This window comes from Balaenoptera acutorostrata, chromosome 1, assembly GCF_949987535.1.
Source record: "Balaenoptera acutorostrata chromosome 1, mBalAcu1.1, whole genome shotgun sequence".
NCBI lineage: Eukaryota > Metazoa > Chordata > Mammalia > Artiodactyla > Balaenopteridae > Balaenoptera > Balaenoptera acutorostrata.
Window position 1 is genome coordinate 169,055,297 of NC_080064.1, and position 24,506 is coordinate 169,079,802.

Consider the following 24,506-nt stretch of genomic DNA (forward strand, 5'->3'; position numbering starts at 1 on the left):
AATGTTGTGATAAAGCTTATGTTAAATAAAAACCGACTTCATCAGGGAGTAAGCAGTTTTCTTGCTGCCTGTCATCAACTGGATTTGAGAAATGTTTGCGACTTTAAAGAACTAGCTTAAATGATATGAAATTGCTGACATTAGACAGTTTTTAACTTCAAAACATACTTTATGAATCTACCTAAGTGTCCTACAAAAAAGTATAGGAGTTTTAGAAACAGATCTTCTAAATTTGATTGCACTTTGTTCAAGATAAAGTCATAAATCCATAATCAAGTGTTCAACAATTGAAACACAGAGATCTCAGCCTCTGAAGCCTGTAAAGAGTTGCAATTATTAAATAAAATAAAACTTGCAAACGGGGAGGACATGAAATACATCCCTGCAAAAGCAAGGGAGGAACTAAATGAGTATCAGACAGCAAGAAACAAACAATATAAAAGATTAAATTTTAAAATTCTATAATTATGCTCCAAAATTGATTTGGAGGAAGATCTTCTGAAACTTGAACACAGAATATTCTTACTGAATTGAGAAACTTATTTTACTGAAACGAATTTATAGTTGGTTGTTGTTAAATAAATTCTTAATAATTTTGTACCAGCCTGTGATATTCTGTCAAGGGAAATAGAAGCTGCAGTTATCAAAATACATAGATAGTTTTATATGTTAACAAACATATATACATAAATATATGGGTAGGCAGTTAGATAACTGAAGAAAAATGCTGTGGCTCTAAGATAATACTAGAAAAAAACAGTCTTAAGAAAAATAGCGTTGACATGACATTAGACATAGACTTGGTGAAGGTGACTAAAATACAGAAAGCGGTATCAAGAACAATTATTCTGCTTATTTTAATGTCTTGATAAACAATAGAAAGAAAATTTTAATTTTTTTACTTTGGTGCACATGAAATTTTTTGTAAGAAAATATTGTATTTTTGAGGGTGATTTTTGAGTAGAACTATTTTATAGGTCCACTAATATAATTTTAGATAATTAATAGTATTGGTTACCCCTTTTTCACTCTCAAAAGTGTCTCAGTTTGGATAGTAAATTATGTGGTTCCATTACTTATAATTTAGAACAGGGAGAGATGTGTAACAGAAAAATACAGAAAAGTAGCAAAAAAGCAATATGGTAGTCTAGGTACCTGAAAAGACCTTCTTATCAAATACAGTTAAACATTATGGATAAGATATTTTCACAAATCTTACTAAATGCATTGCTGAACTTGTAAAAGAGTAAGAAATTTTTAGGCAAAAAAGTATATATGAAGTTGGGAACTCAAGAGAAGTAAGCAGAACACTGAAGTTTGCTTTTACCCTGAAGACATTTGCCGAACCAAGTGATATTCAAGCTTCATTTTACATGGCTTCAAAGGGCATGGAAAATAGGAGACAAAGCCCAAAGTCTGCCCAACATGAAGATATTAATAGGAAAATCCCCCTCAACAACAACTGCCCCCTCACATACACAAGAAATTTGTCTTGAAATATGGCACTGAGAAAAGAAGAAAGAAATTATCCTGAGAATTTGGAACCAAAGGCTGAATTAATGTAGGTTTGCAGTCTTAATTAATTCTCAATACCTGGGTGGCCCAAAATGTTTGAAGCTGAGAATATTATTTCGAGTATCCTCAACTGGTAGTAATCCCAGGCACCAAGTAGAAATAAATACAAATGCTAAAGTAAACCATCTTTATAAAAGGTCTCAAAGAATTCTCACAACTAAAATGCCAACGAAAATGAGTCTCCCCTGGGCAAAAATAAACACACAAAGAAACAAGGCATCATGAGAAAGACCCAGCAGAAACAACAGATGGCAGAAAGAGATATTCAAACATAGGTTACAGATAAACAACAAAAAGTGGATTCATGTGTTTAAGGAAATTAAGATGTTTAAGGAGATAAAATAAATTAAGCAAAAAAAAAAAAAAAAAAGAAATGATCAGGAATGACCAATTTCTGCTTCTGGCCATGTTGGAAAAACAGGACCTGGATTTATCCTCCAGCCTTAAATAACTAGAAAACCAAACAAAATATTAGAAAAAAAGGGGTTTTGGATACCAGGCAATGGACAACAGAGGAAAGTAACTTTTGAGAGAAGGGAAACAAATGAGGTGGGCCCTGTACTTGCCCATTCACTGTCCAGGGAGGACTTCCAGGCCACAGAACAGAGGGGCTCAAACAGAGCCAGGCAGTGACCTTGCTGAATTGAGGAAACAGTTTAGAATTTGGGGAGGCCAAGACAGCTAAAATTTTCAGGGCAAAATATAGAAAGAAAGAGGAGACTTGGAGAGAAAGAGAGATAGTCTGTCCCCTGGGGTTGGGAATAATTTATGTTTAAGCAGAGGGGAAAGACCTGCTAATACATGGAGCATTGGACAGAGTGCTCCAAAGGGGCCAATAATAAGAAGAATGTTAGAGTCTTCTAATAGTGGTCAAAGTAACCCTAGGTGCTCTGTACCTGCCCTAGCACTGATTAAAACAAGCCTCAAAAAGGACAAATTGATTCCAAATAATTGTGAAAATTAGTAAATTATTCTAAATAACCCATGGATCAAAAAAGTTACTATAGTGAAAAAGAAAATATTTTGAACTAATGATAGTGAAAGTAATCATCATTATCAGAACTTGAGGCTATAGACAAAGCAGTACTTAGTGGGTAATGTACAGAACTAAGTGTTTATAGAATAAGAAAGAGTGAAAATTGTTAAAGCTAAGTAGCCATCTTAAGATGGGAGATAAAGAACAGCAAAATAAAGCAGAAGGAATGAAATAGTAAAGAGCAGAAATTAAAACAATGAAGAACAAACATACTATAAAGAAAATTGCAAAAGCCCAAATAATTAAGACAGTCTGGTATTGGCATAGGATAGGGAGCCCAGAGACAAACACATACATATTTGGACACTTGTTATATGACCAAAGGAGCACTGCAGATCAGTGGGAATTCAATAAATGGTGTGAGGAGAAACTATTTGCAGAATAGTAGAATCCAGAGTTCACAAAGAATCCCTATGAATCGAGAAACAAAAAGATAAACAACTCTGTAGAAAAATAGGCAAGAGATTTGAGTAAGAGCTATACAAAAGGGGAGAAATAACTAACAAACATGAGAAGATACTCAACCTTATTAGTAATCTGGAAGATGCAAATTAAAATTATAATGATATGCCATTAAGAACCCACCTGATGGCCAAATATTTTTTAAACCAGACAATACAAGCATTGATAAGGCTGGGAAGAAAGGGAACTCTCGTCTATTGTTAGACCATTACTAGACACTACATTTTTTTTTGGTTTTTTTGGTTCCCTTTTCTCCACACCCTCTCCAGCATTTGTTATTTGTAGACTTTTTATTTTATTTTTTAAAATGCTTATTTATTTATTTATTTTCTTATTAGTCATCCATTTTATACACATCAGTGTATACATGCCAATCCCAATCTCCCAATTCATCCCACCACCACCACCACTCCCTGCCGCTTTCCCCCCTTGGTGTCCATACGTTTTTTCTCTACTTCTGTGTCTCAATTCTTGCTCTGCAAACTGGTTCATCTGTACCATTTTCTAGGTTCCACATATATACGTTAATATACGATATTTGTTTTTCTCTTTCGACTTACTTCACTCTGTATGACACTCTCTAGATGCATCCACGTCTCTACAAATGACCCAATTTCGTTCCTTTTATGGCTGAGTAATATTCCATTGTATATATGTACCACACCTTCTTTATCCATTCCTCTGTCGATGGGCATTTAGGTTGCTTCCATGACCTGGCTATTGTAAATAGTGCTGCAATGAACATTGGGGTGCATGTGTCTTTTTGAATTATGGTTTTCTCTGAGTATATGCCCAGTAGTGGGATTGCTGGGTCATATGGTAATTCTATTTTTAGTTCTTTAAGGAATCTCCATACTGTTCTCCATAGTGGCTGTATCAATTTACATTCCCACCAACAGTGCAAGAGGGTTCCCTTTTCTCCACACCTTCTCCAGCATTTGTTGTTTGTAGATTTTCTGATGATGCCCATTCTAACTGGTGTGAGGTGATATCTCATTGTAGTTTTGATTTGCATTTCTCTAGTAATTAGTGATGTTGAGCAGCTTTTCATGTGCTTCTTGGCCATCTGTATGTCTTCTTTGGAGAAACGTCTATTTAGGTCTTCTGCCCATTTTTGGATTGAGTTGTTTGTTTTTTTAATATTGAGCTGCATGAGCTGTTTATGTATTTTGGAGATTAATCCTTTGTCCGATTATTCATTTGCAAATATTTCCTCCCATTCTGAGGGTTGTCTTTTCATCTTGTTTATGGCTTCCTTTGCTGTGCAAAAGCCTTTAAGTTTCATTAGGTCCCATTTGTTTATTGTATGTCTTCTTTAGAGAAACGTCTATTTAGGTCTTCTACCCATTTTTGGATTGAGTTGTTTGTTTTTTATAATATTGAGCTGCATGAGCTGTTTATATATTTTGGAGATTAATCCTTTGCCCGATGATTCATTTGCAAATATTTTCTCCCATTCTGAGGGTTGTCTTTTCGTCTTGTTTATGGTTTCCTTTGCTGTGCAAAAGCCTTTAAGTTTCATTAGGTCCCATTTGTTTATTTTTGTTTTTATTTCCATTACTCTAGGAGGTGGATCAAAAAATATCTTGCTGTAAAAAAAAAAAAATCTTGCTGTGATTTATGTCAAAGAGTGTTCTTCCTATGTTTCCTCTAAGAGTTTTACACTGCCCAGTCTTACATTTAGACCTCTAACCCATTCTGAGTTTATTTTTGTGTATGGTGTTAGAGAGTGTTCTAATGTTATTCTTTTTCATGTAGCTGTCCAGTTTTCCCAGCACCACTTATTGAAGAGACTGTCCTTTCTCCATTGTATATCCTTGCCTCCTTTGTTATAGATGAGTTGACCATAGGTGTGTGGGTTTATCTCTCGGCTTTCTATCCTGTTCCATTGATCTATATTTCTGTTTTTGTGCCAGTACCATATTGTCTTGATTACTGTAGCTTTGTAGTATAGTCTGAAGTCAAGGAGTCTGATTCCTCCAGCTCCATTTTTTTCCCTCAAGCCTGCTTTGGCTATTCGGGGTCTTATGTGTCTCCATACAAATTTTAAGATTTTTTGTTCTAGTGCTGTAAAAAATGCCATTGGTAATTTGATAGGGATTACATTGAATCTGTAGATTGCTTTGGGTAGTATAGTGATTTTCACAATATTGATTCTTCCAATCCAAGAACATGGTATATCTCTCCATCTGTTGGTATCATCTTTAATTTCTTTCATCAGTGTCTTCTAGTTTTCTGCATACAGGTCTTTTGTCTCCTTAGGTAGGTTTATTCCTAGGTATTTTATTCTTTTTGTTGCAATGGTAAATAGGAGTGTTTCCTTAATTTCCCTTTCAGATTTTTCATCATTAGTGAATAGGAATGCAAGAGATTTCTGTGCATAAATTTTTATTTTTAATATCCTGCAACTTTACCAAATTCATTGATTAGCTTTAGTAGTTATCTGGTGGCATCTTTAGGATTCTCTATGTATAGTATCATGTCATCTGCAAACAGTGACAGTTTTACTTCTTCTTTTCCAATTTGTATTCCTTTTATTTCTTTTTCTTCTCTGATTGCCGTGGCTAGGACTTCCAAAACTATGTTGAATAACAGTGGCGAGAGTGTACATCCTCATCTTGTTCCTGATCTTAGAGGAAATGCTTTCAGTTTTTCACCAGTGAGAATGATGTTTGCTGTGGGTTTGTCATATATGGCCTTTATTATGTTGAGGTAGGTTCCCTCTATGCCCACTTTCTGCAGAGTTTTTATCATAAATGCATGTTGAATTTTGTCAAAAGCTTTTTCTGCATCTATTGAGATGATCAAATGGTTTTTCTTCTTCAATTTGTTAATATGGTGTATCACATTGATTGATTTGCGTATATTGAAGAATCCTTGCATTCCTGGGATAAATCCCACTTGATCATGGTGTATGATCCTTTTAATGTGTTGTTGCATTCTGTTTGCTAGTATTTTGTTGAGGATTTTTGCATCAATGTTCATCAGTGATATTGGTTTGTAATTTTCTTTTTTTGTAGTATCTTTGTCTGGTTTTGGTATCAGGGTGATGGTGGCCTCATAGATTGAGTTTGGGAGTGTTCCTTCCTCTGCAATTTTTTGGAAGAGTTTGAGAAGGATGGGTGTTAGTTCTTCTCTAAATGTTTGATAGAATTCAGCTGTGAAGCCATCTGGTCCTGGACTTTTCTTTGTTGGAAGATTTTTAATCCCAGTTTCAATTTCATTACTTGTGATTGGTCTGTTCATATTTTCTATTTCTTCCTGGTTCAGTCTTGGAAGGTTATACCTTTCTAAGAATTTGTCCATTTCTTCCAGGTTGTCCATTTTATTGGCATAGAGTTGCGTGTAGTAGTCTCTCATGATGCTCTGTATATCTGCGGTGTCCACTGTAACTTGTCCTTTTTCATTTCTAATTTTATTGATTTGAGTCCTCTCCCTCTTTTTCTTGATGAGTCTGGCTAATGGTTTATCAATTTTGTTTATCTTCTCAAAGAACCAGCTTTTAGTTTTATTGATCTTTGCTATTGTTTTCTTTGTTTCTATTTCATTTACTTCTGCTCTGATCTTTGTGATTTCTTTCCTTCTGCTAACTTTGGGTTTTGTTTGTTCTTCTTTCTCTAGTTCCTTTAGGTGTAACGTTAGATTGTTTATTTGAGATTTTGTTTGTTTCTTGAGGTAGGCTTGTATAGCTAGAAACTTGCCTCTTAGAAGTACTTTTGCTGCATCCCATAGGTTTTGGATCGTCGTGTTTTCATTGTCATTTTTCTCTAGGTATTTTTTTTTTTAATTTTTTTTTTATAGCTACTTTATTTACTTATTTATTTATTTTTGGCTGTGTTGGGTCTTCGGTTCGTGCGAGGGCTTTCTCTAGTTGCGGCAAGTGGGGGCCACTCTTCATCGCGGTGCGGGGACCGCTCTTCATCGCGGTGCACGGGCCTCTCACCATCGCGGCCCCTCTCGCCGCGGAGCACAGGCTCCAGACGCGCAGGGTCAGCAATTGTGGCTCACTGGCCCAGCCGCTCTGTGGCATGTGGGATCTTCCCAGACCAGGGCCCGAACCCGTGTCCCCCGCATTGGCAGGCGGACTCTCAACCACTGCGCCACCAGGGAAGCCCTCTCTAGGTATTTTTTGATTTCCTCTTTGACTTCTTCAGTGATCTCTTGGTTATTTAGTAACGTATTGTTTAGCCTCCATGTGTTTGTGATTTTTACGTTTTTTTCCCTGTAATTGATTTCTAATCTCATAGCATTGTGGTCAGAAAAGATGCTTGATATGATTTCAATTTTCTTAAATTTACTGAGGCTTGATTTGTGACCCAAGGTGTGATCTATCCTGGAGGATGTTCCGTGCGCACTTGAGAAGAAAGTGTAATCTGCTGTTTCTGGATGGAATGTCCTATAAATATCAATTAAATCTAACTGGTCTATTGTGTTCTTTAAAGCTTCTGTTTCCTTATTAATTTTCTGTTTGGATGATCTGTCCATTGGTGTGAGGTATTAAAGTCCCCCACTATTATTGTGCTACTGTCAATATCCTCTTTTAGAGCTGTTAGCAGTTGCCTTATGTATTGGTGCTCCTATGTTGGGTGCATATATATTTATAATTATTGTATCTTCTTCTTGGATTGATCCCTTGATCATTATGTAGTGTCCGTCCTTGTCTCTTGTAATATTCTTTATTTTAAAGTCTATTTTATCTGATATGAGTATCTCTACTCCAGCTTTGTTTTGATTTCCATTTACATGGAATATCTTTTTCCATCCCCTCACTTTCAGTCTGTATGTGTGCCTAGGTCTGAATTGGGTCTCTTGTAGACAGCATATATATGGGTCTTGTTTTTGTATCCATTCAGCAAGCCTGTGTCTTTTGGTTGGAGCATTTATCCATTCACGTTTAAGGTAATTATCGATATGTATGTTCCTATTACCATTTTCTTAATTGTTCGGGGTTTGTTTTTGTAGGTCCTTTTCTTGTCTTGTATTTCCCACTTAGAGAAGTTCCTTTAGCATTTGTTGTAGATCTGGTTTGGTGGCGCTGAATTCTCTTAGCTTTTGCTTGTGTGTAAAGCTTTTGATTTCTCCATCAAATCTGAATGAGATCCTTGCTGGGTAGAGTAATCTTGGTTGTAGGTTCTTCCCTTTCATCACTTTAAGTATATCATGCCATTCCCTTCTGGCTTGTAGAGTTTCTGCTGAGAAATCAGCTGTTAACCTTATAGGAGTTCCCTTGTATGTTATTTGTTGTTTTTCCCTTGCTGCTTTCAATAATTTTTGTCTTTAATTTTTGCCAATTTGATTGCTATGTGTCTCGGCGTGTTTCTCCTTGGGTTTATCCTGTATGGGACTCTCTGCACTTCCTGGACTTGGGTGGTTATTTCCTTTCCCACGTTAGGGAATTTTTCGACTATAATCTCTTCGAACATTTTCTCTGGTCCTTTCTCTCTCTCTTCTCCTTCTGGGACCCCTATAATGTGAATGTTGTTGCATTTAATGTTGTCCCAGAGGTCTCTTAGGCTGTCTTCATTTCTTTTCATTCTTTTTTCTTTAGTCTGTTCCGCAGCAGTGAATTCCACCATTCTGTCTTCCAGGTCACTTATCCGTTCTTCTCCCTCAGTTATTCTGCACTTGATTCCTTCTAGTATATTTTTCATTGCAGTTATTGTATTGTTCATGTCTGTTAGTTTGTTCTTTAATTCTTCTAGATCTTTGTTAAACATTTCTTGCATCTTCTCGATCTTTGCCTCCATTCTTTTTCCGAGGTCCTGGATCATCTTCACTATCATTATTCTGAATTCTTTTTCTGGAAGGTTGCCTATCTCCATTTCATTTAGTTGTTTTTCTGTGATTTTATCTTGTTCCTTCATCTTGTACATAGCCCTCTCCCTTTTCATCTTATCTATCTTTCTGTGAATGTGGTTTTTGTTCCACAGGCTACAGGATTGTAGTTCTTCTTGCTTCTGCTGTCTCTAGATACTACCTTTCTAATTTGACCTAAGAGAGCACATTATCTTACCGTGGAGCAAGGTGTGAAGGGAGAGGCCACAGGGAAGATCAGTTTTTATGTAGGTGTAGAGTTAAATGAGGTCTAGGGCACTGGGGGCTCTTAACAGTGGTACAACCAGGAGGATGGTGGTGGAGTGGCAGGCACTGGGCATTTCTGGACATCACCAAGGTACAGGGTACCTGTGGAGTGGGTGAGGGAGGTACTCATTGGGAGGAAGAGGCACAGAATTGAGGGGAGAGGTGGTAGTGAGGCCAAACTTTGGAGTCAAACTTTGACTCAGAAGTCAAGCTTTGCTTGTTTATAATTTTTCCCTTACCAGCTCCACTAACAGTGCTAAATCATATGTGGCTACAGAGATTTCTGTTATCTGCTTCTGCATGCTCCTGGCTGCCGTGACAAAGGAAATTTGGAGTAAACCTCCTTTGGTCAATTTGTAGTACTGGCTCCATGGAGTTGTCACGAAGATGAAATGAGTTAAAAAAATAAATACAAAGAAGTGAGTATAGGCAGTGGCACATAGTAAGCACTAGATGATGGTGGTGGTGATGATGATGGAGAAGGAGGAGGAGGAGGTCAATTTGCTTCACATTTCTGTGTCTCAGGATCTTCATCTGTAAAATGGGAGAAACAATAGCATCTACCTCTAGGGTTGGTGTGAAGATGAAAACAGAATATTTGTATTGTATAGACTGGGCTTGTACCTAGCAAATACTCCAAAAGTGGTAGCTTTGCTACTCTTATTGCTTTTGCGCACTACCCATGGTTCCAAGACCATGTGAAACGGGTCCTTAAATGGGTCTTGAACAGAGGACTTAATGCCAAAGGGCGATTCCAACTCATCCAAAAAGCTTTTAGAGGAATAGTCCCTTGGTTCCTTTCATTTACAAATTATAGGCTCAAATGAATGACCTTGGTGAGCAAAAACCTTTGGCTTTTGTAAAGGTCAAATTGTATGGTTTTTTGAAAGTGGCTATTCTCCTTTTCCGAAGGAAATCATCAAGCAGGGGCCAAGATGGGTTTCATTATTCCAGCAAGTAATCAAGCAGGGAGGTTTGCTTTTTCAGAATTTGGTTGTCAAGGAGGCCACAGTGGGTAGAGATCTGGGCTGTGAATTTGTCCATTTTCCTAGAGTGGGCGGAGGTTAAACTACGCAGAAGTTGGAAGGGCTTGCAGGCACTTCCTGGACTTTACAAAGGAGAGACTACCATCTTCCTTATTGTGAAAAGTTAATCACAAGAGCTGATGAAGCCCCATCCACACATAGCCTAACTGTCCTTCTTGGCACCAGGGTACAAGGTTTTCTAGATGTAGCTCAAAATTTACATTATTGTCAAAAGATGGGCTGCCATTCCCAAACCTGGGGACATTAATTAGTCACAATGACAGCCTTTCCTTAGGGTTCTAATGCATTCCTGGAACTTCCCTATACTTAGATCCGTAGGGCACCAACTTCAAAGCCATGCAAGAAATGATTATAATAAAGACGTAGTCTGAGTAACTAAATCTCTTGGATGAACCCTAAGGCATATTTGCTTCTGCCAAATTCTAGACATTTGGAGGGCTGTAGCAGTAAATAAGAATCTATATTCATATCTAGTATTTATTTTGTTATCGTCAGAGAAGGCATATTCACCGATGACTTACTGAAACTTCTCACCTCTTCCTTGAATGTGCTTTATCATGTGGCTTTTAACTGCTTTATTATGCCTTGCATTCTAATTTATGTACTAGTTTCTTCTGTCCAACTCGTCTGTAAGCTTTGTGCATCAGCCCTAATGCTTAGAATAATGCTTTATACATCATAGATGCTTGATGAATTGTCAAAATAACCTAGTAGAGTGAATATAATTTTGCTCTATATCTGATTCAAAAAGTAGGGCTATAGCTTCAGTGCCTCTCCTTCAGTGCCTGTCCAAAATGGCTGACACTGCTGCAAAAAGATGCACTTTGTACTAGTTGAGAATGGGGCTCTGATGCCCACAATGCAAGTCTGGGGGCCCACAGTACCCTCCAGGTAGTGAGGCAGGCCATCAAAGGTTGAAGGCAGATGTCTGACTCATCTCTGCTACTAAGAGGTAGGGTTTAGATCAGGTTAGTTTAATTCAAATTAGTGCAAAAATAATAAGGAACCTGAAGAAAAAGATTTTATCATTATCTTGATGAGCTCATGTGGTAGGAGAGATATGCATGTAAACAAATAATTAAAATATAACATCAGTGCCTACAGTGAAATACCTACAGAATGCCATAGGGGATTAGAGGAGGGAAACAACTTTTCTGGAGCAAAGAATTGGGAGGGAGGAAAAGAGATCAGAGAAGGCTTCAAAGAGGAGATAATATTTGAGATAAGCCTTGAAGGAGAGGCAGGAAGGAATGCCAGAATTTTTAATATTAGAAACATGATTTATGTAATTTACCATATTAAAGAATTAAAGGAGTAAAGCCATGTGGTCGTCTCATCAGATTTAGACATGGATTAGACAAAAATTCGACAGTTAAGTTTTTCAAATTGCTTAGAAATCCATCAACAGAAGAACAAATACTCTGCGGTATCCTCCCACAATGAAAAACTCATACATCAATGAAAATTAATAAACTATAGCTACACACATCAATATGGATGTCAAAATGAAATATTAATTGAAAAAAGTAAGTTATAGAAGGGCCAGGGAGAGTATGATTCTATGTATGTAAAGTTCAAAAACAGACAAAACTAAACAATATAGTTTTTAGGGATACAAATTTAGGTGGTAAAATTGTAAGTCAAGCAAAAGGATTGTAAACACAAAATTTTTGCAGCACAGTGGTCTCCTCTGGGAAAGGCGGGAGGGCAGCACAATCACAGAAGAGCGCACAGGGGCCTTCCGAGGCATTGAAATGTTCTATTTCCTAACCTGGGTGGTGGGCACACAGGTATTTAACTTGTTATTTTATAGATTGGGCAAGTGTGCTTCTACATTTGTATATATGGCACAGTTCACAATTAAAACATGTAAGAGAAATAGGCAGAAACTCACTAAGTAGAGAGGGAGATCCAGGCCAGTCCTGGAATATAGCATGTTCTTGGTAACTATTCATTGAATGAATGAATGAATGAATGGAAAAGGCCACTGTAAGCAGAAGAAGTAGCATCTACAAAGCCTGGGAGTGTGAGAGGGCATGGGCGCTTCAGGAGATGGTACAGAGTTTCCATGATCAGAAAGGTGGGCATGGCCCAAATTATAAAGAGCTTCATAGGCCATAAAAGGGTTTGAACCTGTAGCTGACAAGGAGCCATTGACGGATTTAAAGAAGGGGGTGACATCAGAAATGCATTTTAAAAACACATTCTGGCAGCTGTGTGGAGGGTAGATGAAACTAAAGCCTTCTCTGCCTTCACCAGAAAGAATCCTCAGAAGGAAACAGTGGGTATGTCATGTGCCCTTAGGGCCTTCCCTGGACTTTGTTCAAGAAAACTACATACAAATCCTCTCAATACAAACAACAATTGTAACTAGTCCTCAGCGTAGGATTTCATGCTCGGGGATGCAAGGTTCATGGGAGACATAAGGTAAGTGGTCTGAAGAGCTCACACAGTAGTTTTAGGACAGACGTATTTAACCCTCAGTAAAATTGGCATGTTGCGGCACAGAACTAGGAAACGCATGCTTATAAACTGTGGGCCCTGACACTACTTCCTTTCATCCAAACCTAGAAACCCTCAACATTTTTACTGATTTTGCTGGTAGGGAGTAGGATAAGAAAGAATGATAAGGAAAAACAAAAATAAGTAGCAATTGTGGTTACTGCCCCAAAGGAATATCGTAAAGTCTCCTAAAGTCTGCTACTCTTCAAAGCAGTTAACAAATGTACCATAACCATCTCTATTTCTTCAGTTCTCTCTTTATTATATCAAAAATAAAATTCAGCTCTATTTTAGTTTAAAAAATTGCTAGGTACATTAGACAATTTGGTACAACTTAACTGCTCCATGAATATAACTATTTGAAAATTGTTCAATTACACATGAAATGAATTATCACCTCATTTGCATGGGCAAAAAAAAATCTATTAATGCTCAATGAAGCCTGAACCAGTTGTGAAACAGGTGAGAATTTATGGTTGGATACTCTGATTGAAGCTCTATTAATGTTCAAGACAGTTTTTAAATGAATTAAGCCCCAACTCATTTGTATGCTCCATCCCTTCTAATGTCTAATTGTGCCTAAATCAAGCTATCCTTGACTAATCGCGGAGCCCTGTGCGTACCCGAGGGCATCTTGGGCTCTACGTGCATTGGCCCCGAACTAACTTAAAGCCCTCCCCCTTTGGCTGTTTTCTCCTGGTAGCAACATGACTTGTGATATGATGATTAGTTATCATTAAAGATAACAATTAGCTATAGATTTGGAGTCTTGCATTTGGCCCAGTAGTTTATCATGATTTGTGTCAGGCAATGTCTACATCATTCTAGGGAATGACAGAACAGCTGTGAAATGGCTCAAGCATTTAAGGATGGACTGTGGAAACTTTGGAAAACAGAGGAGTGAGAATGGAGAAAGGGTGGGAATCGATGAGGAGAGCTTCAGAATCACCACCTCTGCCCAGACAGCCTTTTTTTTTAAGATTTTTTTTTTTTGACGTGGACCATTTTTAAAGTCTTTATTGAATTTGTTACAATATTGCTTCTGTTTTATGTTTTTGGTTTTTTGGCCACAAGGCATGTGGGATCTTAGCTCCCCAACCAGGGATCAAACCGGCACCCCCCGCATCGGAAGGTGAAGTCTTAACCACTGGCCCGCCAGGGAAGTCCCCCCAGACAGCCTTTACTACAGTATTTCTGATTCCCTCAGCCTTGCTTGGGTCCCCCTTTCCACGGTGCGGGTTAAGCACCGGTGTTACGTATTACCAGGTGTGGGACTTGGCTGTTTATGTCTCTATCTCCCCGTAAATTGTCCAGGAGTGGAGATCATCTATGTTTATCTGTTATATTTCCAGTGTCTTGTGTATTGTAGGGGTCCAATAAGTAGTTTTTAATTAATAGATAATGAATGACTAAATGGATCAAAGAACTTACAGATATTCTACTAGGTATTTCTCAAAGTATTTCCTGTATATGTTTGGTAGCCTCCATCAGACTTGTAACAAAATTAGGTGCTTAAACTCCTCACTCAGCTGGGCCCTTTGGGCCAAAATTCACCTTGCTCATCAGAATAGCACTGTGCTTCATGAATAATAAACTTTATGTATCACTTGGGATCTCAAGTGTAAGGTAAAATTTGTATCATCAAGGTCAGCCTTAAAAATCTCTTTGGAAGAAAAACCCTTCTCTCAGGAAATCTAACACAGTCAGGGTTGGAACACATCACCGTCTCTGGCTGAGCACCAGAAGGACGTGGCTTGTATTCAAAGGCCATATTATATGAAAAATTTGCATCTTTAAACATTTGAATGGCAGTGGTCAGTGGGCCAGACAGATACAACGGGGGGTACAGTTGGGTGCACAACCTGTGGGTGTACAGAGGTACCTCCCTTTGCTCACCCACAACCTCCACCCACTCTCAGGCCTGATGGCCTCACTGAGGGAGGTGGCAGGTGGAGCCCTTCACTTCCTAAGGAACCCGTTACTTCTCTCCTCGTGCAGAGTACTTAGGGTTGTGTTCTCTTAAATTAGATGTCTGTGTCTGGCAGCGACCCTGTACATTAGGCACACAAACTCTTGTTGAAAAATGCATGAAGCTTCTGTTTCAACAAAAAGTAATTACAATCCACTTGGCCAAAAGCAACACATATGTTTAAAATCAAGAAACAGATAAAAAGATATGATAGTGCCAGATCAGTCTGGGTTATAATGTTTTGAAATATATTAAAACAGTCCTATTTTTGCCTTTGAAGCATGTTTCTTTAAAGGGCTATCGCAGACATTGTCTCAATGGTACCTACCACGTTTCTGAGGTAAAGAAGATGGCTATTCTGATTTAGCTGGTGGAGAATGAAAAGCGCAGGAAGGGCGTCTGAGTGTTCGGAGGTGGGCAGTGGCCCTGGCACGAGGACCCACGCCTCCCTGGTCTCGGCTCAGTGTCACCTCCTGGGCATGTGTCACAATTCATCTCTTTCGGAAACCGCAGATATTTGACTTCACATACTTTTCTGGGAGCCCAGCCTGAAGAAACTTCACAAATTCCAGTTGATAGATTGACTATCTCATCTGCCGATTGTGGAAATGCCCAAAGCTTCTCTCATTAGCCAGGTGTCGGAGGAAGCTCATTATCTCATGCCCCGACAGCCTTGCTGTCAACCTCACCTCTCGCCTCTCCCTTCCTTACCTTTCTTGTGCTCAGCAGAACTTCAAGACCCAGACTGGGTGATGACCTCTCCTATTCTGACAGGAATCTATCCACTCAGGAATGCTTCAACGCATCTACAGAAGCTGCCACCAAGGGGGAAGAGGGCTGGAAACTGTCTTATCGGGAGGCTGTGCCCATGTGCAGTCTCCAGCGTGGGAGATGGTCACACTTCTCGTGCTGGAGGCCAGGCAGGAGGGCTGTCTGGGGGTCCTGTATCCTAAGAGAGCATCAGAGCATCCTGCAGCTTTTCCCATTAATGGGGTACATGAAGTGGCTACATGAACTTCCAGGCTCTTATGTGAGAAAGATGACAGAAATTAAGAAAGAGAAGAAGACTTGTGAAATAGCTGAGATTTGCTGAGATTGTCTGCTGGAGGTGCCCAGAATATGGGATTGGGACTGTTGGGCTCCTCTGATTCAGCCCTGCCAAGTGGCTTAGGTTCTGGAAGGGAGAGTTCTTTCCCGTCCTCATCTTCCGTATTGCACTTTCCTCACTGTCACAAGTATCTGGCAGTCAGTCCAGCTTCACTGTCACAGAAAAGGTGAGGCCAGGAGATGACCCTGAGTGGACAGCTGGCCACAGGTGGTCCCACGTCTGGGACTCAACGCTTTCACTTACAACTTACTGCACACATTTAAGCTTTGCAGATACATTAGATCCACTGTCTGGCCTCATTTGTTATTTCAACAGATATTGATTGAGCACCACAGCATTCCGGATACTGTGTTAGGAAGTGGTGATATACCAGGAGACAGTGGAGTAGCCCTGTTGCCTACCAGCTGTGTAGACATGGACAAGTCACTTCCTCCTCTTGTCGCAATTTCTCCATCTGTAGTACGAGTACGACCATAGCAGTATCTATGCCATGAGGCTCTCAGTAGAATTAAACACCCAGGAAGCATTCAGAGCAGCTCCGGATGCACAGTAAGGAACCGATGTCTACGAGCTGTTGTCATTACGCTTGCACCGTGGAGGAGCCCCCACCCAGAGCTCATGCATGCACACGCTAACCACCTGGATTGGAGCTGGAAACCCAGGAAACAAGTAACGGAAACGATTTTTTCCTTCTCCCTATGACCCAGCAAGTCCATAAATTAGGAATCTCTAACCCCTTGGAAAGAAGGAGAACAAAGTTCCCATCCTTCTTTCTGCCCTTTTATTTACTTCTTCTCACAGGAGGAAAAAGGTCTGACTGGTGGCGCTGGTAAACATGGCCATGGGCACGTACAGCCCAATGCTGTCTGTCTGTCTGTCCCCCTGTAGGTCACACACATCCCTCCTCTTGAGCCATGCGGCTGTATGGGTAAGGGATTGCTCTGCTGATCCGATTCTGCCCATTCTTGAGTCCTGGGGTCTATGCTTGTGGGGGGATAGGAGGAGACCTCCTTCCACTCTGCTGGGATTCAGCAGATGGAGAATTTTAATTCCCAGCCATACTCTTGTATCTATTTGCCAACTGGTTCGTAATCTGGAGAGAAGAGAGTCTGATTAGGACTCTCAGAAATTGAACATAAAGGAAGAAAACCTCTTGAAAAGCCAAAAGGGAAATGAAGAAACCTCCTGATTTCTGCTCAGTCCTAAAACCAGAAGCTCGTTTTCCAAGAGGGACTAGCCGTGGTAGACAAAGAAAAATATATGCCGTAGCTTTGCTGCCAAGGATCGTGACTGAGTTGGGGGCCTAACAATCTGCTCTGTGAGGGGGCACAAAGGGGTCCTCCTGGGAACAAAAAGGATGATGAGCACAGTTTATGTGTCAAACCAGTGGTGGAAGGACCAATGCTTGAACCCAGGGCTTGTGGTCCCAGCCGATTCCCAGACAGCCTCATTTCCCCCTGAGTGACCTGCATGCTTCTGTGATAAACCTGGCAGAGTTCTTTTACTGGTAGTTGATGCCTCAACTCTTAAGAAAATATTATCAATCTCTGAAAATTTTCATAATTATATGTGAAGATACCACCGGCCAGGGAAGCAAATAGAGGTAGGAGGGAAGAATGAAAGGAAAGAGATGCTAAAATCTCATACAAAAGAGACTTACGTCCCAGTGATTTTCTGAACTTACTTTCTCTGCATCCTAACAGTCATTAAAATGTATAAAAATGGATATTTTCGAAGCAGCAACGCTAAGAATTATCATTGCTGCAGTTGCTTGGCAACCTGAGACTTCGGTTATTTTATTTCTAAATAGGGAATGCTATAAACTGGTATCTGGAGTTTGTGCAAATAGTTCTAAATTGATGTTCTCCCTGTAAATCAGGAGGAGATAATACAGCATTAATGTACATTTAAAGGTTGCTAAATATGCATATGTATGTGTCTCATATCACACACACACACACGAAGATTCTTACACAGAGCTTCTCTCCATTACATGCTATCTTAAGTAAATCTGGAGAATTGATATTCCTTTGCATTTTTCCTGGAAAATATCTATTTAATTTCATTTTGTAAATAATATGCATTTGAGTCACGAGGAACAAATCTTTTGTCTCCTATGTGAGTCAGGGGAACTGAGTATTATTGTAGCTCATATTGGTCATGAGCTCCTTTCCCTAGCTTCCCAGACACTGAGTGGGTTTCCAGTTCTGAGAAAGCAGAGACAAACCCAGTATCTAAATGGCTACTGGGGGAAAATATTTCTCAAAGCAAGGCATGGGAATGTCCACATTCTTCAGAGATGCAAGTCCTGTAAAGGCCTTATGAAATCTTAGGCCTGCAGGTTCCAGCACGGATGAGAAGAGGTGTTAACATTTTGAAAAAGTTGCCTCTATTTACAAACTCTCATTTCTCCACAAGTCACCAACTTGAATTTGAGTCTCTAGTGATGCTTGCTGGTTTGAATGAAATGCTGTGCTCTGATGCTGCTTTTCTCTTAAACGTGACCTTAGCTCCTGACTCCTCACTAGGGCCTTAGGAGGAAAAGTGCTCCCGTTCCAGATCCTGATGATAGGCATCTTTATCACTTTTGTAGAACAACCGCTTCGCTTCTAAAGTGGCCCCTGCAGTGGTGTTTGCTTGCAGACTGAAGCTCATGGCAACAAACTGCCTCAGGCTCCACCTGCTTCTCCAGAGAGAAGAAGGGCACGAGGAAGTCAGCTGCCTGAGCCTGAGTATGTCAGTGACAGATTCCAAAACACAAGGATTGGTCTTGGGCTGAACCACAGACCAAAACCATAAAAGAAAGGCATCGAGCACCAATTCGATCATGGGATTGTTCATGCAGAACCATGCTTCAAGCTACTTGGGAATAGCATCTCAGACAGACACAACACGAGGGGGTCACAGAATGACTTTCCATGACCTCTTGTTCAATGGAAGCCAGGACGTTATAACATATCTGTTGTTTAGAAACAGAGGACAGCAACTTGTTGGCAAATAATCAAATAGACCATTTGACCTATTAAAGTAATTATTTATCCAAATGGAATAACAGTTACAAACGAAGGAAAAATGTTTCAGGCTTAGAGTAAGTGTGAGGGTATGCTTCGCCTTACTAGACATCTAAAAGGGACGAAAAATTCTATTTCCAGAGAACTGGGTGGTCATTAGAATTTCCAAGTCTCTGGAAAGACTGTAGTCCTGCAGATCAGCTGGGACATAACAGCACTTTAGCCAAAGCTAAGTGCACACTGCCAGATTCTTGTGGTTGCCCTTCTGGGCACCAATTCTAGTGGTGTGTGCCTGCAACACTTGTTTTTGGCATGGGAATTCATTTCGACAGCTCTGCCTAATTTTTCTCAACTATCGAAGGGAAGGCTTCTACAACCTTAGTGCCCAAGAAGTGGTGAGGAATAGCAAATGGCTGAGCAACAGAAGGAAATTGGCAAATGAACTTTCAAAATGCTTAGGACTATGACAGCTTCCCCTAGACAAGAGGTTCCCCAAAGTTAGGGAGTTTTGTGCAGCCTGTCAGTGTAGAACTGACTAGGGGGTTGGAGCCCTTGGTGGTCTCCCTGCTGTCCCCGAATGCTTTTCTGAATGGTGTCACCATTTGGGATTGATTTATGGCACTTGGATTGGTCAGCGAGCCTGTGCTATGTCGTGGCTGAGGCTGGGAACCTGTTCTGCACTTGCATCTGTCATACCTAAAGGCAATATCATTTGCAAAGTCAAAACCATTGAGGGCACACCTAGGGTGCCCGTGGGAGCACCTGGGATGGGTAATGAATACAAACTCACTTTCAGGCTTGCTCACATGACAGAGTCTGGCACGATGATGAAGAGAAACGAGGACAGGCTATATCCCCTCTGTGCACATTCCAGTTAATTTCCCAGAAGCAAACACAAATGATGGAGGTTCCAAGCACAGAAGTGTCCAGGGTGACAAACGGAGTGGGTTTTTGTGTTTTGGAAGGGTGGGGGAAGGTAGCGAATGTGGAGTTTGGTTTTCCGTCTTTTCCTGTAAGTGAACAGGAAGAAGAGGAAACTGCAAGGGCAGAAAACCTTCCCTGTCTTAGGAACCTACTGCAAAGACAAGGTTTAACATGGGAAAGGTGTTTCGTACACTTACAAATGCCATGTGATGTGGCTTTGGAGCGCTGACTGAACTGATAAAAGAAATCTGGGCCATCCTGCTGTGCTGAAGACCTCATGCTGTGCAGAGCAAAGGCAGCTAATATATTACAGAGCTTGATGAGGCTGGGGGGAGTGGATTGGCAACGAACTGCCAAGGTCTCTGAGGCTGTGAAAAGTGATGCGGTTTTGTATGTGGAACCTAGAAAAATGGTACAGATGAACTGGTTTGCAGGGCAGAAGTTGAGACACAGATGTAGAGAACAAACGTATGGACACCAAGGGGGGAAAACCACGGTGGGGTGGGGATGGTGGTGTGCTGAATTGGGCGATTGGGATTGACATGTATACACTGATGTGTATAAAATTGATGACTGATTAAAAAAAAAAAAAGTGATGCGGTTTGATCCTGCCACCAGCTGGCTGGGTGATTTGAGTTAATCTTTGCCTTATCTTCCTGTACCTTGAAAGAAGATAGTTTCTTCTTTCAAGAATCAAGATAGTTGATTAATCACTTTGCAAATGTATTTGCAGAACCAAATATTGAATATATGCTGTGGTTGAGAATCTGAAACAATATTACAGCAAGGGTCTTTGAAAGTTTACACACAATGATGGGCATTAAGGACTGAGGGCTGATAGAACTGGCTGTACCAGTGCACTGCCAACAAATGCTTTGGGGAGGACAGAGCTGGCCGGATGGCCAGGCCACCATGTTTCCTGGCATCAAGCAGTGGGCAACTCTGCAAGATCCGTAGAAGGATCCTGATGTGGGGGACAACTCTATGCCTGTGTCTTACAGACACCACATTTACGTTAAGTCTGTGCCGACTTCAGGCATAGAAATGCTTTGATCATCACTCCCTCGGAGCCAGAAGGGAAGGAAGGGAACTGAAGCAGACAGATGTCTGCAGAGAATGGTGAGTGGAGTTTTCACACTTTGTCAGCCCTCCCAAGTGGGCAGGTAGCTGGTCGTTGTGCCTAGCTGATGTTAGATATGTTTAATTTAACAAGAGACCTTGAACTACTAATAAAAACAATTCTTAATGTTTCCCTTTAGGTTTATAATAAAACCCAACTGGAACCGAAAGGAAGTTACTTTATCTAAAGTAAAAGTAATTTCATATGCTTGCATTCATCCCTCCCTCCCACCATCAATTCAACAAATATTTATTGAAATCATAAAAGCATGTCACAAAGAAACAATGTGAGAGATATATAAGTAAAATACATAATCAGTGACCTCATAAGGTGGTATTTTGAATTCTGTCTACGCCATGATCTATTAAGTTATTACATTAATAGACATGGTTCCCTTTTTATGGACAGGGAAACCAATGAGGGCTGATAACTCTTTCCTTTCTAAGATCTCCAACCTTGACAGTACCTCTGCAGACCTTTTTTTTTTTTCCCTCCCTCTCTTCTCTCTTTCCTTTCCTTTCTTTCTTTTCTTTCTTCTTTCTTCCTTCCATCCTTCCTTTCCTTCCTTCCTTTCTTTCTTTTTTTCTTTCCTCTTTCTTTCTTTTCCTCCCTCCCTCCCTCCCTCTCTCTTTCCTTTCTTTCTTTCCTTCTTTCTTTCTTCCTTCCTTTCTTTCTTTTCTTTCTTTCTTGCTTTCTTTCTTTCTTTCTTTCTTTCTTTTTCTTTCTTTCTTTCTGCTTTCTTTCTTTTCCTCCCTCCTGCTTTCCCTCCTTCCCTCCCTTCCTTCCTTCCATCCTTCCTTCCTCTCTTTCTCTCTTTCCTTGTAATAACAAGTTGATTTTATTCAACTGCAGAAATGATACTGAATGAAACTATATAAACCTTCTACTTGAATTTTTTCTCAGAGAAAAGAATCCTCACAAGGGGTAGAAAAGCCATTTCTGGGTTTATCCTAGGAGTCCAAATTTCAAGAATTGAGACAGACAGGACTATAATCTCTATTTAAGCTCCTAAAGTAGTCTAGTAATGGACTTCCTGGTGGAGAATAAAGTCACAGTGTTGGCATCAACTTAGGGCAGAGGGGAAGGAGAACTCGAGGACTCGTCCTGAACCTCAGCTAGTGTAGAACAAACTGCCCAACTTACCTATTCCGTCCTACACAACAGTAATTTATATTTTGTAGGATCCTACAGATTAAACAAAAATGATTCTATGTACTGTATATTTGCTTAATCCTCAAGGCAACTCTGTAAGGTAGGTGTTATTTCCATTTAAATAGGTGGGGATAGGCTCAACCACATTATCATTATCGGTTATTGACTATAGTGTTACACATTTTACAAAAAACTTTCACACGCATATCACTCTGAGCCTTTTATCCTTGTGATATAGATAAGATATATAGCTATAACCCTCAGTTTATGAGATGTGAAGGAAGGTTCAGATAGCTAGTGGAAGGTGCAGCTGGACATTGGCAGGTCCTGAAAATACAGGAGAGTACCCATCATCCCATCATCACATTGTCCAATGACAAAGATGAGTTGGGGTGATGGTGGTGAGGGGTGGCTCCAGGGCTGGGTCATTCATGAGCACAGATGATATGGCAAGTCTTTGGCTATTCCAGACATAGGAGAAGTTCTAATTTCATCTTCTTGGAGCAGCAACAGAAAGAGGAAAAGGATCTTGGAAGTGAAATAAACATCTGCATAGGATGGTGGGTGGTAATTCCCCAAGCTTTTTAAGTTCTCCTAAATAGGACTACCAGATAAAATACAGAATGCCCATATAGCTCATGCAATACTGGGGGGATGCTTATACTAAAAAATATTTGTTGTTTATCTGAAATTCAAATTTAACTGTGTATCCCATATTTTTATTGGTTAAATATGGCAGCCCTATTCCTAAGGGAAGGGTAATTCAATCTTATGCCCCTTGCTCTCATCACTATAAAGCATCTGTACAATGGTGACAATAATCTACCAACGGCAATTGTGATTGGAGACCTCAACTGAGATAACTTCTTATTATTTCTGACTTGAGCAGCTTAATGTTAGCATTGGGGTAAATTTAAGTATTTCTGTAGGTTTTGAATTTGGAAGATCATGAACTACACAATTGTTAGTGAAGTCTGGTTTCTGGCACTGAACTAACAATGTGGTCCATACTGTACCTCTGTAGTACAACTCTCCCCAGATGTCACTGGACAGAGAATCCCACACACAGCCCTCACACCATGCTTTCCTCATCCCATTCTTTGAGTAGAAGAGTCACTTACTTGTATGGGATGTGTTTGCTGCCATTGACGAGAGCCAGGATGACATTGCCCAGAGCAGACAGTGAGAGGCACAGCCCCGAGCCTCCTTCCCGATTTTTGCTAAGAGCTTTCACACAGCTGCCAAGATCAATGAGGTGCAGGCGGCTGCGGCCTCCAGACACTGTCACAGGAGAGAAGACAAGAGAAGAAAGAAGTGGTTAAGTTCTGGCAAACACTCATCTGTCCTTCATATAGCTCCTTGGGAAATCTGATGGGAAAAAAGAGGAAATAAAAGGTTGAAGTTAATGGCCTAGTAGGAAACCCCTACAAAATCATGCAGGGGTAACAAATAGCATGGTCCTCTTAAATTCTGTCTACCACACATCACTGATCTTCTAAAACCTACTGATGATATTCCTACTATAAATAAATGAATAATTCATGTAGGCTGAATTAGATGAAATTTCACAGAGAAGGTAAATGTCTACATTTACCTTCATCTTCTTTGTGTAGCAGAATTCTGAAATTGATCATATTAAAACATAAATAGCCCATAAGTGATTATTCGCTTTGGTTGACTGTCATAGAGACCGTGACGTAAAGCTCAGCCAGGAATCAGGTTGATAACCCAAAGTAAAACCAGGAAGAATTAACAACCAGGTGCAGAGTCAGGGAAGACCCAAGTATTTGCTGAGTATCTGCCAAGTGCCAGGTGCTGCACAAACATCAGTCTCATTCAGTTCCCCTGGGAAAATCACACACTTGCTCATGAGAACTTCCACTTCTGGCCTAGATGAAGTCACAGGGACCAGATTTTTCCTCTTACCGGAAACAACCAAAAACTGAACAAAGTGTATAAAACAAACGTTTGCAAGACACTAGACATCAAACAGCAAAAGACAGTGATCCTGGAGAGGTGGGAAGTAAGGGAGGTGAGCACTAGCCGTTTCCCAGCTTACTGCACTGAGAGAGTTTTCGGGCCATGGCTCAGAGAGAGGGAACTCAGGTGGAGGCTGGCAGACTCTCTGAACTGAGGAGCTAGAGCTGAGAGTCCAGGGAGGCCAAGGTAGCAACATTTCCAGGACAGAGTGATGGAGAGGAGAGAACTCTGGAGATTTGTAGTAGGTCTCCTCAAGTATTCAACCTAGTACTGATCAGCACAAAGTGATGAAACTACCCATGGCTGGGGAACTAACCACTGGAAAAGATTAGAAGTAATAGTGCACAGGATTCACACAAGGCCAGGAATAGTTCTTGTTCCCAACAGCCAGACTAGAAAACCTCAAGATTCACAGGGCACTGGGTAGGGTACCGGCAAGGGTCTGGCTTCAGTAGTCAGGAACACTTAGCCCTAGACTGAGAACTGACTGGGTTCCACCTTAACAAATCTTAAAAGTAAGGCCATAAAGGATCAAACTGT

General features: G+C 40.3%; 1 protein-coding gene across 2 annotated transcripts in view; it reads right to left on the bottom strand.

Moving 5' to 3' along the window:
* The window catches only part of KIF26B (kinesin family member 26B), a 490,864-nt gene that overhangs the window by 43,669 nt on the left and 422,689 nt on the right, over positions 1 to 24,506 (bottom strand). For both annotated transcript variants that reach the window (XM_057557354.1, XM_057557348.1), the window contains one exon: positions 23,108 to 23,267. In XM_057557354.1, coding sequence (XP_057413337.1) covers positions 23,108 to 23,267 — 160 coding nt within the window. The remainder of the gene's footprint in view (positions 1 to 23,107; positions 23,268 to 24,506) is intronic.